Below are 16,918 nucleotides of genomic sequence, written 5' to 3' on the forward strand. Positions count from 1 at the left end.
TCTCCCTTCTTCTCTCCACTTCCCCCTCCGTTCCTCCCCTTCCTCTATTCCCGTGCTTCTCCCCCTCCTTGTCCTTCGTTCCATCTTTTTCTCCCTATCTTCTCCTCTCTCTTCTCTCTTCTCTCTCCATCCTCTCTCTCTCCCCTCTCTCTCTCTCGCTATCTCTCTCTCTCTCTCCCTTGTCTCTCCCTTCTCCCTTCTCCCCGCTCTTTTTGCCTCCCCCACCGTCCTCTCCCCCTTGCTCTCTCTCCCTCGTCGTTTTCCTCTGTGTCTCTCATCTTTCTCTTTTGCCCCTCCTCTATCTCTTTTCCCACCATTTCTTCCTCTTTCCCCCTCCCTCTTCCTCTCTACCTCTTCCCCTATCTTTTAACCACCCCTCTCTTCTTCCCCCTCTTCCATTTCCTCCTACCCTCTCCTCCCCCTCGTCTCTCTTCCCTTTCGTTCTCATCTTCCCTCTCACCCCCATCTCTCTCTCCCCCCCCCCCTTCCTCTCACATCCATTCACGCCCCCTCTGTCTCTTTCCCCTCTCTCCTCCTCTCACCCCCTCTCTCCCCCTGTCTCCTTCCCCTCTCTCTCTCCCCCCTGTCTCCCTGTTTCCTTCCCCTCTCTCTCTCTCTCCCCTTCCCTTTGAGAGTCTCTGTCCCTTCGGCACAGAGACTCACACGGCAGTGGCGTAGCGCTTCCGGCTGCTCCATGGCCGGAGTTGCAGCGAGCGACTCGCCAGCCCCACAAACACTCGCCAGCCCCGGCTCCCCGCATCTGTCCCCGCCCGCTGCTTCCATCCCTCCCTCAGCCCCGGCTCTCCAACACCCGCGGACCATGCAGTTTATCTGAGTTTTGAAATTTTCGTTGACCACAAAATTTCTCACCACAGAGCGGGAGAAATTTCTGATCAGCGTGAGGGCGTGAGAGTTTGCCTGAGGGGGTGATTCTCACGCTCAAAGCGTGAGAGTTGGCAGCCCTGTAGTGAGGTCTAGAAACGGTAGGGAGATGTCGGAAATGGTCCAGGTGAATTTCAGTGCCTGATGGAAGTTAGTGGTGAAATGGATGAAGTCAGTGAGTTCTGCATGGGTGCAGGAGGTAGCACCAGTGCAGTCGTTAATGTAGCGGTAGAGTTCGGGGATGTTCACGGTACGCCTTGAACAAGGATTGTTCTCCGCCGCCCACCGGCAGGCCGCAGCCGTCACCTTACCTGAGTCCTAGGCTCAGCACCGGGCCTGAAGTCTCCACACTGCGGGCTCTCACACCACGGGTTTGACTGCGCTGGGTCCTAGTGCCCCCCCCCCCCCAACCCAGGGAACCTCAGTGGTTGTTCCATGTGACCCCAGCTCCTCCCCACCCACACCATAGTCATCATACCCCACGCCTTCCTGACCACCCATCACCCCCCTACTAGACAACGCCTCAGCCTCCGTCCATTCACATGGCTTCCTCCAGTCCCAACCTCCATCCTTGTTCACCATCCCCCCTGACCTCCCCCTCTCTGATACCGAACGGTCTGTCCTCAAGAGAGGCCTCACCTTTGTTTCCCTCCGTCCCCACCTCAATGAGTTCCGCATCCACCACGATGTGGAGCTTTTCTTCCTTCACCTCTGCATCTAAACGTTTTTCATGGGAAAGAGTCCACACCCCCTATTGATGGCCCCTTCTCCGTCTCCAACAGACCCCCTCCTCTTGGACTCCCCCTCATGGCCATCTACCTGCTTTAGACCTTTTTATTTTAAACTGCTGGCAGGACAACAACCGCCACAACTTCTCCACTCCCCTTTCTCATCCCAACCTCTCCCCCCTTGAATGTACAGCCGTCCACTCACCCTGCAACAATCCCGACTGGGTGATCAAACCTGCCGACAAGGGAGGTGCCGTGGTAGTCTGGCGCGCTGACCTTTACGGGTCTGAGGCCAGGAGCCAACTCTCAGACACCTCCTCCTACTTATCCTTGGACCATGACCCCACAGAAGAGCACCAGGCCATTATCTCAAACACCATCACGGGCTTCATCACTTCCGGCTCCCTGCCCTCCCAAGCCTCCAACCTCATCGTTCCCCAGCCCTGCACGGCCCGATTTTACCTTCTCCCCAAAATCCACAAACCTGACTGTCCTCGCAGACCTATTGTTTCTGCTTGTTCTTGTCCCACCAAACTTATTTCCACATACCTCGACTCCATCCTATCCCCCCTGATCAAATCCCTCCCTACCTATGTCCAAGACACCTCACGCGTTCTTCGACCTCCGTTTTCCAGGCCCCCACTCCCTCATCTTCCCCATGGATATCCAGTCACTTGACACCTCCATCCCCCATCAGGAGGGTCTTAAAGCCCTCCATTTCTTCCTCGACCGCAGAACCAACCAATCCCCGTCTACAAATACTCTCTTCCGCCTAGCGGAGCTGGTCCTTACCATCAACAACTTTTCCTTTGTCTCCTCCCATTTCCTCCAAATCCAAGGTCTAGCCATGGGCATGCGCATGGGCCCCAGCTATGCCTGCCTCTTCGTAGGGTACGTCGAACAATCCTTGTTCAAGGCGTACCATGGCCCTATCCCCGAACTCTACCTCCGCTACATTGACAACTGCATTGGTGTTCCAAACCAGGGCATCAGAGATGTCCGCATTCTTTAGGGAACGGGGGTTCCCCTCTTCGACTATAGATGAGGCTCTCACCAGGGTTTCTTCCATACCCGTAACACTGCTCTCACTCCCCATCCTCTCACTCGTAACAAGGACAGAGTCCCCTTAGTCCTCACCTTCTACCCTACTAGCCGTCACATACAACAAATAATCCTCTGTCATTTTTCCCACCTCCAACGTGACCCCACCACTCGCCACATAATCCCATCTCCTCGCCAGTCTGCTTTCCGCAAAGACCGCTCCCTCCATAACTCGCTGGTTAATTCGTCCCTTCCCACCCGTACCACCCCCTCCCCGGGCACTTTCCCTTGAAACCGCAAGAAATGCTACACTTGTCGCTTTAACTCCCCCCTTGACTCCATTCAAGGACCCAAGCAGTCATTCCAGGTGTGTCAGAGGTTCACCTGCACCTCCTCCAACCTCATCTATTGCATCCGCTGCTCTACATGTCAGCTGATCTATATCGGTGAGACCAAGCATAGGCTTGGCTAGAGTGACGAACACCGGAAATTGGAGGAGCAGCACCTCATATTTCGCTTGGGCAGTTTATACCCCAGAGGCATGAACATTGACTTATCCAATTTCCGGTAGCCTTTGCTGTCTCCTCCCCTTCTCAGCTCTCCCTCAGCCCTCTGGCTCTTCCTCTTCGTTTCTTCTTACCGCACCCCCCCCCCCCATTCCCCCCCCCCCCCCACCCCACACTACATCAGTCTGAACAAGGGTTTCAGCCCGAAACGTTGCCTATTTCCTTTCGCTCCATAGATACTGCCTCACCCGCTGAGTTTCTCCAGCATCTTTTGTCTACCTTCGATTTTCCAGCATCTGCAGTTCCTTCTCAAACATGCTGCCTCAACCACTGAGTTTTCCGGAATTTTTGTCTACCTACCGCTATATTCTTAACAATATGATACGATATGATAAAACTTCATTCATCCCCATGGGGGAAATTGATCTGCCAACAGTCACAACACACAAGGTACATGAAAACATGAAATTAACATTAAATTAAAGGTGAGAAAAATAATAAAAAGACTAGCGACCATTGGCTGGATGCCGTGTGCACAGCGGCTTAACCGGGACAAATGAACATGCAAACAAACGGATGCAGGCTTATCTCCTGGGCCGAGGATTCTAAACGAGGGACCAGGACAATAAGATTGGCACAGGGGCGCAACTGGTAGAGCTGCTGCCTCACAGTGCCAGAGACCCCAGTATGGTCCTGACATCTGGTTCTGTCTGAGTGGAGATTGCATGAATCCTGTATGTCTTTGGAGTGTGGGAGGAAACCGGAGAACCCAGAGAAAACCCACACGGTCACAAGGAGAACGTACAAACTCCGTACAGACAGCACTCATAGTGAGGATCAAACCAAGGTCTCTGGCTCTGTAAGGCAACAACTCTACCGCTGTGCCACCGTGCCGCCCTGATGGGACATATCCCAGGTTATTGAAAGAGGAGATTGCAGGAGTCTTGACAAAGATCTTTGTATCTTCTCTAGCCGCAGACGAGGTCCCGGAGGACAGGAGAGGGGCTAATGTCACCTTACAGCACCATCTCTGACACCTCTCTCCCCGTTCTTGATTTCTCCATCTCCAACACAGTGGACAGACTATTGACTGGCAGGTGATAGGTTGAAATGTGTAGGAAGGAACTGTAGATGCTGGTTTACACCAAAGATAGACACAAAATGCAGGAGTAACTCAGCTGGACAGATAGCATCTCTAGAGAGAAGGAATGGGTGATGTTACGGGTCGAGACCTATCTTCAAACAGATACAGGTGAGGGGGTTTTTCGATGGTCATATTTTGGTTATCTTCTTCAGAATTAATCCCAGTGACACCAGCATTGTAAGGTCATTACCTACTGATTAATTGGGTTGAAGGTTGAAAGTTCTACATACCACCACAAAGGAATGTACAGCAAACAGATCAGGTTCAGGATCATTATCAACATTCTCCATCCTCTCACGAAATAGGCAATAAAAGGCAGCATCATGTATCCCACGGCATAAAAACAGCTAATTCCAAGTGTAGAGTATGTAACCCGAATGGATTTCGGTAGAATTTCAGATCCTGCAAGAAGAGTACAACAAGGTTCAGTGATTCGCGAGTTCATTTCCATTCACTGTCCCTCTGGAACTTTTATATTCAACTAAACATTGCCAACAATAAATTACCTGCTTAACCATAAACCAAGTCATGTGAAGCTTGAAGAATTCCACCTTAATGAGGCCACTTATCAAACAGCAAGATGTATTAAAAAGCATCACATAATAGAGAACAAAGTTTAATTTTTACTCATGTGTCAGGGCATTTGAATGTCTCTGACAACATCTAGCCTCTTTGATAATGGTTTAATGATACATTTTTTTAATCATGTGTTCCAAATTGCAGTGGAATTCATTTTCTCCATACTGATCAGTAAGATATTGCCATACATAATAGGGCGGCACAGTGGCGTAGCGGTAGAGTTGCTGCCTTATAGTGCTTGCAGCTCTGGAGACCCGGGTTCAATTCCGACTAAGGGTACTGTCTGTACGGATGCTCTACCTGAGATCGCGTGCATTTTCTCTGAGAGATCTGATCGCAATCACCGTGACCTGGTGTGTTTTCTCAGAGATCTGATCGCAATCACAACTGAATAATTAAATGTAGAAAAAGAACTAAGAAATAGCATGAATGTAACTTCCATGAATGAAACTTACCAAGCACAAACGCAGTCACATAGTTTGAAACCTCACCGATGCCTCTTAAGAAATTAATCAGGCAGAAGATTTCCCAGCTGGGTGACAATGTCATAAGAAGATTGAATAAAATCTGTACCCCCATAGATCCAAACAAAACAATCTTCCTCCCAAACCTGGAAACAGAATAAAACTTTCAATTATATACAGCACTGCACGCTTACTGATCAAAGTATACACGTAAACATATGCATGTATTTGAACACATTTAGTTTAGTTTAGTTATGAGACACAGCATGGAAACAGGCCTCATTTGATAAGGTCTCACATAGGAGATTAGTGGGCAAAATTAGGGCACATGGTATTGGGGGTAGAGTGCTGACATGGATAGAAAATTGGTTGGCAGACAGGAAACAAGGAGTAGGGATTAACGGGTCCCTTTCAGAATGGCGGGCAGTGACTAGTGGGGTACCGCAAGGCTCGGTGCTGGGCCCACAGCAATTTACAATATACATCAATGATTTGGATAAAGTATTCAAAGTAACATTAGCAAATTTGCAGATGACACAAAGCTGGGTGACAGTGTGAACCGTGAGGAGAATGCTATGAGAATGCAGGGTGACTTGGACAGGTTGGGGGAGTGGGCAGATGCATGGCAGATGCGGATAAATGTGACGTTATCCACTGGTAGCAAAAACAGGAAGGCAGATTACTATCTAAATGGTGTCATGTTTGGAAAAAGAAGTACAACGGGATCTGGGGGTCCTTATACATCAGTCTATGAATGTAAGCATGCAGGTACAGGAGGCAGTGAAGAATGCGAATGGCATGTTGGCTTTTATAATAAGAGGAATCTAATATAAGAGCAAAGAGGTCCTTCTACAGTTGTACAGAGCCCTAGTGAGACCACACCTGGAGCATTGTGTGCAGTTTTGGTCCCCTAATTTGAGGAAGGATATTCTTGCTATTGAGGGAGTGCAGCGTAGGTTTACAAGGTTAATTCCCGGGATGGCGGGACTGTCATAAGCTGAGAGAATGCAGCAGCTGGGCTTGTACACTCTGGAGTTTAGGAGGATGAGAGGGGTGAGTGTGGAATTCTCTGCCTCAGAGGGTGGTGGAGGCAGGTTCTCTGGATGCGGGGAACTAATTGGGGATGATCAGCCATGTTCACATTGAATGGCAGTGCTAGCCCGAAGGGCCAAATGGCCTACTCCCGCACCTATTGTCTGATGTCTATTGTCTAAGGAAGGCAAAGTCAGGCAACGTCAAGCCCACTGTCGCTGAAAGGTTTTGAGCATTTCAAAATACAGCTGCGACAAGAAATAAGTAACGACAGTTGAGGATACCGCTCACAACAATACAAGCGTCACCCCGCGTCACGCCCTGACCATGTGGCGACAGCCTATTTTTCGGCTGTTGCCGAAAAGATCGCCTGTGGGACAGGCTCTTTAGACTTTAGATATACAGTGGTCAAGAAGGAACTGCAGGTGCTGAAGAATAGAAGGTAGACAAAAGTGCTGGATAAACTCAGCGGGTGCGGCAGCATCTATGGAGCGAAGGAAATAGGCAATGTTTCGGGACGAAACCCTTCTTCAGACCCAGTGTAGACAGATACAGTGTAGAAACAGGCCATTCGGCCCACCAGGTCCGCGCCGACCTATGATCACCCAGTACACTGGCACTTTCCACCACACCAGGGACAATTTGCAAATTTTTACTGAAGCCAATTAACCTACAAACCTGCAGGTCTTTGGAATGTGGGAGGAAGCAGGCAGACAGCACCTGTGGTCAGGATTGAACCTGGGTCTCTGGCGCTGTGAAACAGCAACCCTACCACCGTGCCACGTTTGATATAATCAGCCGTAAAAAATAATTTTTGGAATCCAATTGGACATGTAAATAGAAAGGATAGGTTTAGAGCTAAAGACAATAGACAATAGACAATAGGTGCAGGAGTACGCCATTCGGCCCTTTGAGCCAGCACCGCCATTCACTGTGATCATGGCTGATCATCCACAATCAGTAACCTGTTCTATCCTTCTCCCCATATCCCTACACTTCTCTATCTTTAAGAGATGTATCTAACTCATTTGAAAGCCTACCACGAATTGGCCTGACGCAGAGAGTTCCACAGATTCACAACTCTCTGTGTGAAAAAGTTGTTCCTCATCTCCGTTCTAAATGGCTTACCCCTTATTCTTAAAATGGCCTCTGATTCTGGACTCTCCCAACATCGGGAACATGTTTCCTGCCTCTAGCGTGTCCAAACCCTTAATAACCTTATACGTTTCAATAAGATATCCTCTCATCCTTCTAAATTCCAGAGTATACAAGCCCAGCCGCTCCATTCTATCAACATATGACAGTCCCGCCATCCCGGGATTTAACCTTGTGAACCTACGCTGCACTCCCTCAATAGTAAGAATGTCCTTCCTCAAATTTGGAGACCAAAACTGCACACAATGTCCTCGTGTTATGAAGGCCATCATGCCATTTGCTTTCTTCACTGCCTGCTGTACCTGCATGCTTACTTTCAGTGACTGATGAACAAGGACTCCCAGATCTCGTTGTACTTCCCCTTTTCCCAGCTTGACACCATTCAGATAATAATCTGCCTTCCTGTTTTTGCCACCAAGGCGGATAACCTCATATTTATCCACATGGGCCTGCACTTCATCTTACAGCACCTAGACCGCCAGGGGACCTATGCGAGGATCCTGTTTGTTGATTTTAGCTCTGCATTCAACACCATTGTGCCAGAGCTACTACACTCCAAACTTTCCGAGTTGACTGTGCCTGAACCCCTCTGTCAGTGGATCACCAACTTCCTGACAGACAGGAAGCAGCATGTGAGGCTGGGAAAGCACATCTCTGACCTGCAAACGCTCAGCATAGGAGCACCGCAAGGCTGCGTACTCTCTCCTATCCTCTACTCTCTCTACACCAACGACTGCAACTCCACAGACACCTCTGTCAAGCTTCTTAAGTTTGCGGACGACACAACCCTGATTGGACTGATCCAGGATGGGGTGGAATCTACCTACAGACAGGAAGTGTCACAGCTGGCATCCTGGTGCCGTAGCAACAACCTAGAGTTCATTGCACTTAAGACTTTATTGATTGTAGACTTTAGGAGAGCTCCCCCTCCCCTCACCCCACTCACCATGAACAACACCACAGTCACATCTGTGGAGTATTTTAAGTTCCTGGAAACCATCACCTCCAAGGACCTTAAGTGGGGGGCTACCATTGACTCCACAGACAAAAAGGCACAACAGAGGATGTACTTCCTTCAGCAGCTGAGGAAGCACAATCTGCCACAGGCAATGATGGGCCCAATTCTACACGGCCTTCGTAGAGTCTGTTCTCACCTTCTCCATCATGGTCTGGTTTGGTTGAGCCACCAAGCACGACACCTGGAGGCTGCAGTGAATCGTCCGATCAGCAGAGAAGATTATTGGCTGCAACCTTCCCTCCATTGATGAACTGTGCACTGCAAGGGCCAGGAAACGAGCGGGCAAGATCATCTCTGACCCCTCTTACCCTGGCCACAATCACTTTGAATCACTTCCCTCTGGAAGGCGACTACGGATTGTCAAAGCTGCCACAGCCAGACATAAAAACAGTTTTTATCCACGAGTAATTGCTCTACTCAACATCCAAAAATCTGTAGCCTCCCTTTGATCTGTTATTTTGTTGGTTCACATGCTTGATCAATGGTGTTTTATCCTTAATGTTTTATTATTATTAATGTTTAGTGTTTTCTGAGTCATTCGTAACTGTCACTGTATGTCATGTTGTTACTTGTGGGTGGAGCACCAAGGCAAATTCCTTGCATGTGAATACTTGGCCAATAAACTCACTTACTTATTAAACTGCATCTGCCATGCATCTACCCACTCACCCAACCTGTCCAAGTCACCCCCTGCTTCAGGAATGTGCGGTCAGGGGAGGCAGGGGAGGCAGAGCCTCATCTGTCATACTCCCAATTAAAATAGCTATTAAGAAAAGTAAAGAAAAATAATAATAAAATAAAATAAATAAAGATTTTCCACTGATCTGTTATAAATGTCATTTCTATATGAATCTAATCATTTTTTATAGTAAAAATCGCCAAATTTGTGCAATCCGCTGCAAATACGTGATGAGATGTGAGGCAGCGACGAGCAGAGCCTCCCCTCTGATTGTGCAACCCCTCTGAAACTGGATGGAGTGCGGGCAAGAAGCGTGTGCCTGTTACTACCTCTCTGTATGTCACCAATGTAATGTTTGTAAACACCTTCATTACATGTCATAGATACAAAGATACATAAAAAATAGGTGCAGGAGGAGGCCATTCGGCCCTTCGATCCAGCACCGCCATTCATTGTGATCATGGCTGATCGTCCCCAATCAATAACCGGTGCCTGCCTTCTCCCCATATCCCTTGATTCCACTAGCCCCTAGAGCTCTATCTAACTCTCTCTTAAACCTATCCAGTTATTTGGCCTCCACTGCCCTCTGTGGCAGGGAATTCCACACATATATAACTCTCTGGGTGAAAAAGGTTTTTCTCACCACAGTCTTAAATGGCCTTCCCTTTATTCTCAGACTGTGGCCCCTGGTTCTGGACTCGCCCAACATTGGGACCATTTTTCCTGCATCTAGCATGTCCAGTCCTTTTATATGTTTCTATAAGATCCCCCCTCATCCATCCAAACTCCAGTGAATTCAAGCCTAGTCTTTTCAATCTTTCCTCATACGACAGTCCCGCCATCCCAGGGATCAATCTCGTGAACCTACGCTTATTATTATATTGCATCTGCCACGCATCTGCTCACTCACTCAACCTGTCCAGGTCACCCTGCAAACTCCTAACATCCTCTTCACAGTTCACACAGCCACCCAGCTTTGTGTCATCCACAAACTTGCTAGTGTTGATCCTAATTCCCTCTTCCAAATCATTAATATATATGGTAAACAGTTGCGGCCCCAACACCGAACCTTGCGGCACTCCACTCGCCACTGCCTGCCATTCTGTAAAGGACCCGCTCACTCCTACTCTTTGCTTCCTGTCTGCCATCCAATTTTCTATCCATGTCAACACCCTACCCCCAATACCACGTGCTCTAATCCTCGCCTTCCATAGTCCAGGTAGCTTATTTCACGTATAAATATATTAAATTTAGGCTCGCTGATCTCGTCATAAAACATCAATGAAAAAGCACCAGGGGAGGCAGCGATCACATCTGCCTCACTGAAGGGGCGTGTCTTGAACCGAGTGGAGGGAGAGCGAACGTCAATTACATAGGCTCAGCCCACGTAATTGACGCTACCTCACTCTCCCTCCACATTAGCTAGCTTCAGCAGCGGCGGCGCAGCACTGGATTCCACCGCTGGCAGCGCTGACTTTCCAGCTGCGGGCGGTGCTGACTGGTAGGTTGATTTGTTGATTTGTAGCGGCTGATTTGGAGGCTCTGGGCCGCTGAGAGCTCCCAATTGAGCCCCGCGCTGGAGTAATGTACTCTCTACTCGGGTAGATCTACCGCAGGTGGAGGGGGGAGAGAGGGGTTAAGAGAGTAGTTGGGTGGAGGGGGAAGCAAGGGGTAGACGGGGAGGGGGGTGCGAGGGGGAATGGAGAAGGGGGAGAGGGGGAGGTGGGTCGTTCCCTCACGGTCACGGGGCAACGCTCCCGCCCCTTCAGTCGCCGTGCTTGATGCACATAGCCCCGGCTCCACCCCTTTCTCTCCCCGGCGAGACGCGATGATCAATACAGGGAGGGCCGCGCCAGTAATACTAGCCAGTGCCTCCCCAGCCATTGACCTCACCGCACATCACTGCCCTGCATCCTCATAGCATCCTCCTCACATTTCACCCTGCCACCCAGCTTTGTGTCATCTGCAAATCTGCTAATGCTATTTTTAATCCCTGCATCTTCATAAATGTATATTGTAAATAGCTGCAGGCCCAGCACCGAGCCTTGCAGTACCTCACTATTCACTGCCTGCTATTCTGAAAGGGACCACGTTTATCCCTACTCATTGTTTCCTTTCTGTCAAACAATATTCAATCCATGTCAGTATCCTACCTCCAATACCACGTGCTCTAATTTTGTCCTCCTATGTGGGACCTTATCAACTGCTTTCTGAAAGTCCAGGTACACTACATCCACTTGTCCATTTTCCTAGTTGCATCCTCTAAGAATTCCAGAAAATTAATCAAGTATGATTTCCCCTTCGTAAATCAATGCTAACTCGGACCGATCCTGCTACTGCTGTCCAAATGTGCCGCTATTTCATATTTTATAATTGACTCCAGCATCTTCCCCACCACCGATGGCAGGCTAACTGGTCTATAATTCTCTGTTTTATCTCTCCCTCCTTTCTTAAAAAGTAGGATAACATTAGCTACCCTCCAATCCACAGGAACTGATCCTGAATCTTTAGAATATTGGAAAATGATCACTAATGCTTCCACAATTTCTAGAGCCACTTCCTTAAGTACCCTGGGATGCAGACCATCAGGCCCTGGGGATTTATCAGCCTTCAGTCCCATCAATTTGCCTAACACTATTTCCAGACGAATGTGAACTTGCCTAATGTGCATTATATGGGCCAAACACAGGCTAATGGGACTAGTGAAGATGGGACATGAAAGTCCGAGTTGGCAAGTTGGATGCAAGGGCCTGTTTCCACACTGTATGACTCTATGACTCTGTAACACTAAAGTATCTAACTGCTGCGAGCCTATATCTTGCCTTGCGGTACAAAAGTGAAGGAGATTTATGATGAATATATCTCTGTGAATATAAAGGAAAAAACTCACCTGTCTGATACTATCCCAGAACCACCAGAACCTATCAGCACTCCGAAAAAGTACAGAGATGTGGTAAATGGTTCTTTCCATTTATCGTCACACACCAAGTCCCACTGAAATGCAAAAGAAATCAAATTATTCAAATATATGCACATAATGCTGGAGTAACTCAGCGGAACAGGCAGCATATCTGGAGAGAAGGAATGGGTGATGTTTCAGGTCGAGACCCTTCTTCAGACTGATAAAATCTGTCTGTGGAAGGGTCTTGACCCGAAACGTCACCCATGCCTTCTCTCCGGAGATGCTGCCTGTCTCGCAGAGTTATTTCAGCATTTTGTGTTTATCTTCAATTTAAACTAACATCTGCAGTTCTTTCTTACACATGCAAATATGTGCTCTTAGTAGGCAAAGTTGTGAGCAAATTTTGACTACTTAAACAATTATTTTTACAATCTTTCCCATGGACATCTGTCTCTTTACATAGAGTCATGAAGTCATATAGTGATACAGTGTGGAAACAGGCCCTTCGGCCCAACTTGCCCACACCAGCCAATATGTCCCAGCTACTCTAGTCCCAACTGCCAGCATTTGGGCCATATCCATCCAAACTTGTCCTATCCATATACCTGTCGAACTGCTTCTTAAATGTTGGGGTAGTCCCTGCCTCAACTACCTCCTTTGTACCTTTGAAAATCGCTCATGGTTCTGGTGGGTTTTTACATGCAAAAAGAAAACGCTTCTGAAGCTAAATTTATCATTAAAAAAATCTTCAGACTTACGAATGGTATGTGGGAAAGTAAGTTTTCTATCATTATGCTATTGAGATGTCTATTTTGGCAAATAATGAAATGTTCTGACAGCTTAAACAACCACTCACTTTCAATAGGATTTTGTCAATTTGCTGAGGTTGATTATGTCAGATTAACAGCTAATACCTTGGCTTGCATCTGAGTAAAATGTAATTCAAAACCAAAGTATGGTTTGCGATTTTTTTAATGATAAGTTTTGCTTCAGAGGAGTTTTCTTTTTGTTCGTAAACACTAACTTGAGAACAATGGGCGATTTTAAAATTTTACAGCCAGATTTATCACTTCTGAAACTTTTTAGATGCCAAAGGAATCAAGAAAAAACACAAATAATGCATTACTGTTGATGAAATGCAGTGAGCAAACCCGATAATTCCCAATATTTTAAATCTCGATATCTGCACGGCCAATATTCGCCTCACTTTTGGAATTCTCCTCACTTTTGGAATTCTGAAGTGGGATAAATGTCTCTCACGGTTATACCGATTTCCATAATTATTTACAGCGCAAACATGACCATTTTGGCGGGTTTTAATGGGCCCACTACGCTGGAAACAATGGTCAGTGCTTCCCTGTGGTTCAACGCGTGCACTCCAGTTGGCGTAGGGTAGCAACAGTACGGGTCATGGGTGTTGACCCGACTGCCGTGCAACCTCCCTATGTGCGTGTGAGAGTCTAATTAGCCCTTGTACTTCGAAATGCCTGTTTATCCTAACCCTCAGAATACCCTCCAGTAACTTTCCAACTACAGATGTTAAGCTCCATCAGGAAGATGGAACTACATCTCTTTCGAGAAGACATCAGGGTTCTCCATTTCTTCCCAGATCAGTGGCCACCAGTTTCCCAGAACTAACACACTTGGCAGAGCCTATCTCAACACCATTTCTATTGATTCCTCTCGCTTTCTTTAAATCGAAGGTGAAACCATTGTTATTCACATCGTACCCAGCTCTGCCTGTCTTTTGTTTGGCGATAATTAATGCTCTTTGTTCCAATAGTACCCGGGTATCTGCTTTGCCAGACCAACAGAGGTCACGGCATGCGGGGGTGCGAGAAACCGGCCCGCAAAGTCGGCTATGGAAGGATCGGATCTGCCGGCTCCGGCCGGCCCGGAGTTCCAGAGCCCCGGCCGCAGGGGGCAGATTCGACCCACCGATCGGCCACGGAAATCCGATGAGGTTGAGATCGGCCACCCGGCCTGGGCAACACATTTCTGCGGGGACTTCCGGGTGGGTTGGGACCTGGTAGATATGTTTCTGATTACAGGGGGAGCAGGTCCACCAGTTGCCAGAAAATCCGTGTTGGACTTGGATTATTGCCCAGAAAGACACAAATAGCGGGAGTAACTCAGCTGGTCAGGGAGCATCTCTGGAGAAAAGGAATAGGTGACATTTCAGGTACACTTCTTCAGACACATATTCCTACACATGCATTATTCCCCAACCCATTTTCCTCTGGATTCCTAGTATGTGGCAAGTTGGGAAGAAGTGCAGTCTAGGTGGATGTGGCTGGCAGTGGATCTGTAGCAGAAGTGCATTAGGTTTGTCTCCTGAATCCATGCAGGACCATGCATCAAATGACATGATGTTCATTTCATCAACATCACCATCATCCCCACCCCGCTCGAATTCCTTATCTCTGACACATCTCTGCTTGAGACAGACTATCCAAACACTGCTGCTACACATCCACTGCCACCCACATCTACCTTCTATCTACACTTCTTCCCAACCTGCATCTTACTGGGAATCCTGAGGTTCCTCCATCTCTGCTGCATCTGCTCATGAGATCGGACTTGACATTCCACGACATCGGAGATGTCCCCTTTCTTCAGGAAAAGTTGGCCCCTTTCCCCATCCACACCTGCCCAGCAGGTGTGGAAGATGCCCTTACCTGTGTCTCATCCATTTCCTGCAAATCAGCCCTCGACCCCCCCCCCCCCCCCCCCCCCCCACCCGACCAAACGAGGATGGTGTCCCCTGGTTAAAAGTTCAGAAGTGATTGGAGCAGAATTAGGCCATTCGGCCCATCAAGACCATTCGGCCCATCAAGACCACTCCGCCATTGAATTATGGCTGATCTATTTTTCCCTCTTAACCCAATTCTCCCGCCTTCTCTCTGTAACCATTGGCACCCGAACTCATCCCAGTCTGTTAATTTGACCTCACCAGTCTCCGCACCTGAATCCTGCACTTTGTGCTCTCCATTCTTGTCCCACTCCTTCCCCTAAACTCCTTCCGCCAGCTCTCTCCCGACAAGGTCCCCACACCAAACGCCCCTCCCCAGATGCTGCCCGGCCCGCTGAGATCCTCCAGAATAGCAAGTGCAGGAGTAAACCAGTAAACAAAGTGCACACAAAGTGCTGGAGGAACTCGGGGCCAGGCAGCTTCCCCGGGAGAACACGGACAGGGGCCGTTTCAGGTCGGAAGTCTGAATCAAACCTCGGAGACGATGGTGGAGGTGTACTGGTCCTGACTGTATTCCCATCCATCCAAACACGGCTCCTCTTCGATCTCGGACACGTTGAGGAGATCTGGGTCTGGAAACACCTCCGAGAGGTTCCTGATCACATCCAAGCGGAAGCGACTGCATTGGCTGTACTGGACTTGGGTTCCTGGCACCAGTGGGATGGTTCTGTTCATCCAGGCTTGGCTGAGGTTGAGATTCCCGGGAATCGAGCAGCGATGCTTTGGGGTATCCCCGACAAAGATGATAGTGAACGGGGCGAAACCGTTGGGAATAACGCTGACAGTCAAGAGCAGGAAGATGAGTTTCTGAGCCGGTTCCCATTCCCCCAGGAAGGCTGTAATTTCATCGTAATCCCGCATGTTAGTTGCAGACGCGGCGCCGACTGCGCCTTGGGCCCAGAAGCCAGGAGCGGTTCAACCTTATGGGTGAACCTGAAGTTGTAGAGCAGGATTGTTCCAAAATACTAATCACATATCACCGTGCGTGCAAACATAACTAAAAACATGTTTCGGCAGTGCACGCCATGGGCAAGAAGAAGATTGATGATTTAACGCCCTGCACTAATATCCCAAACCGGTTCTGGAAACACCGTGCATGCTAAACAGCAACACCTTCTATTAGAAGTGAATGGGAAGGAACTAGTGTGACCATATCCGATTCGGATTCAGATTCATATACCAATGAATATACACACATAAATAAACAGATAAAGTGCAATGGGCTATTAATGATCAGAGTTTTGTTTGTTGAGTTTAATAGCCTGGTGGCTGTGGGGAAGAGCTATTCCTGAACCTGGATGTTGCAGATTTCAGGCTCCTGTACCTTCTACCTGAAGGCAGCGCGAGATAAGTGATTGGCCAGGGTGGTGTGTGTCTTTGATGATGCTGGCAGCAAGTCAAGTCAAGTTTATTCGTCACATACACATACGAGATGTGCAGTGAAATGAAAAGTGGCAATGCTCGTGAATTGTGCAAAAAAAAAACAAACTACAAACAGAATGGAATAGAATCACATATTACATATTTGCGGGAGGGAAGAAAAAGGGGAAAAAACAGCAATTTTAAAAATACGCCACACAACAGTAAAATGGAACAGTAAAGTTAGTCCCTGGAGAGATATGAGTTTGCAGTCCTAATAGCCTCTGAGAAGAAACGCCTTCTCATCCTCTCCGTTCTCACAGCATGGCAACAGAGGCGTTTGTCTGACCGTAGCAGCTGGAACAGTCCGTTGCTGGGGTGGAAGGGGTCTCCCATGATATTGTTGGCTCTGGAGTTGCACCTTCTGATGTATAGTTCCTGCAGAGGGGCGAGTGTAGTTCCCATAGTGCGTTCGGCCGAACGCACTAGTCTCTGCAGAGCCTTCTTGTCCTGGGCAGAGCAGTTCCCAGACCAAATCGTGATATTTCCGGACAAGATGCTTTCCACAGCCGCTGAGTAGAAGCACTGGAGGATCCTCGGAGACACTCTGAATTTTCTCAATTGCCTGAGGTGGTAAAGGCGCTGCCTTGCCTTACTCACGAGTGCTGCAGCCTGTG

General features: G+C 48.3%; 1 protein-coding gene across 1 annotated transcript in view; it reads right to left on the reverse strand.

The window, feature by feature from the left end:
- Window positions 1-16,336, reverse strand: part of LOC129701380 (solute carrier family 22 member 4-like) — a 16,999-nt gene extending 663 nt beyond the window's left edge. The window contains exons 1-4 of the mRNA XM_055642517.1: window positions 15,357-16,336; window positions 12,119-12,222; window positions 5,336-5,490; window positions 4,532-4,703 (exon numbers count right to left, since the gene is read on the reverse strand). Of these exons, the coding sequence (XP_055498492.1) occupies window positions 4,532-4,703; window positions 5,336-5,490; window positions 12,119-12,222; window positions 15,357-15,743 (818 nt within the window). The 5' untranslated portion in view covers window positions 15,744-16,336. The remainder of the gene's footprint in view (window positions 1-4,531; window positions 4,704-5,335; window positions 5,491-12,118; window positions 12,223-15,356) is intronic.
- Window positions 16,337-16,918: the final 582 nt, after the last annotated feature.

The sequence above is a fragment of the Leucoraja erinacea genome, chromosome 11 (assembly GCF_028641065.1).
Source record: "Leucoraja erinacea ecotype New England chromosome 11, Leri_hhj_1, whole genome shotgun sequence".
Classification (NCBI taxonomy): Eukaryota; Metazoa; Chordata; class Chondrichthyes; order Rajiformes; family Rajidae; genus Leucoraja; species Leucoraja erinaceus.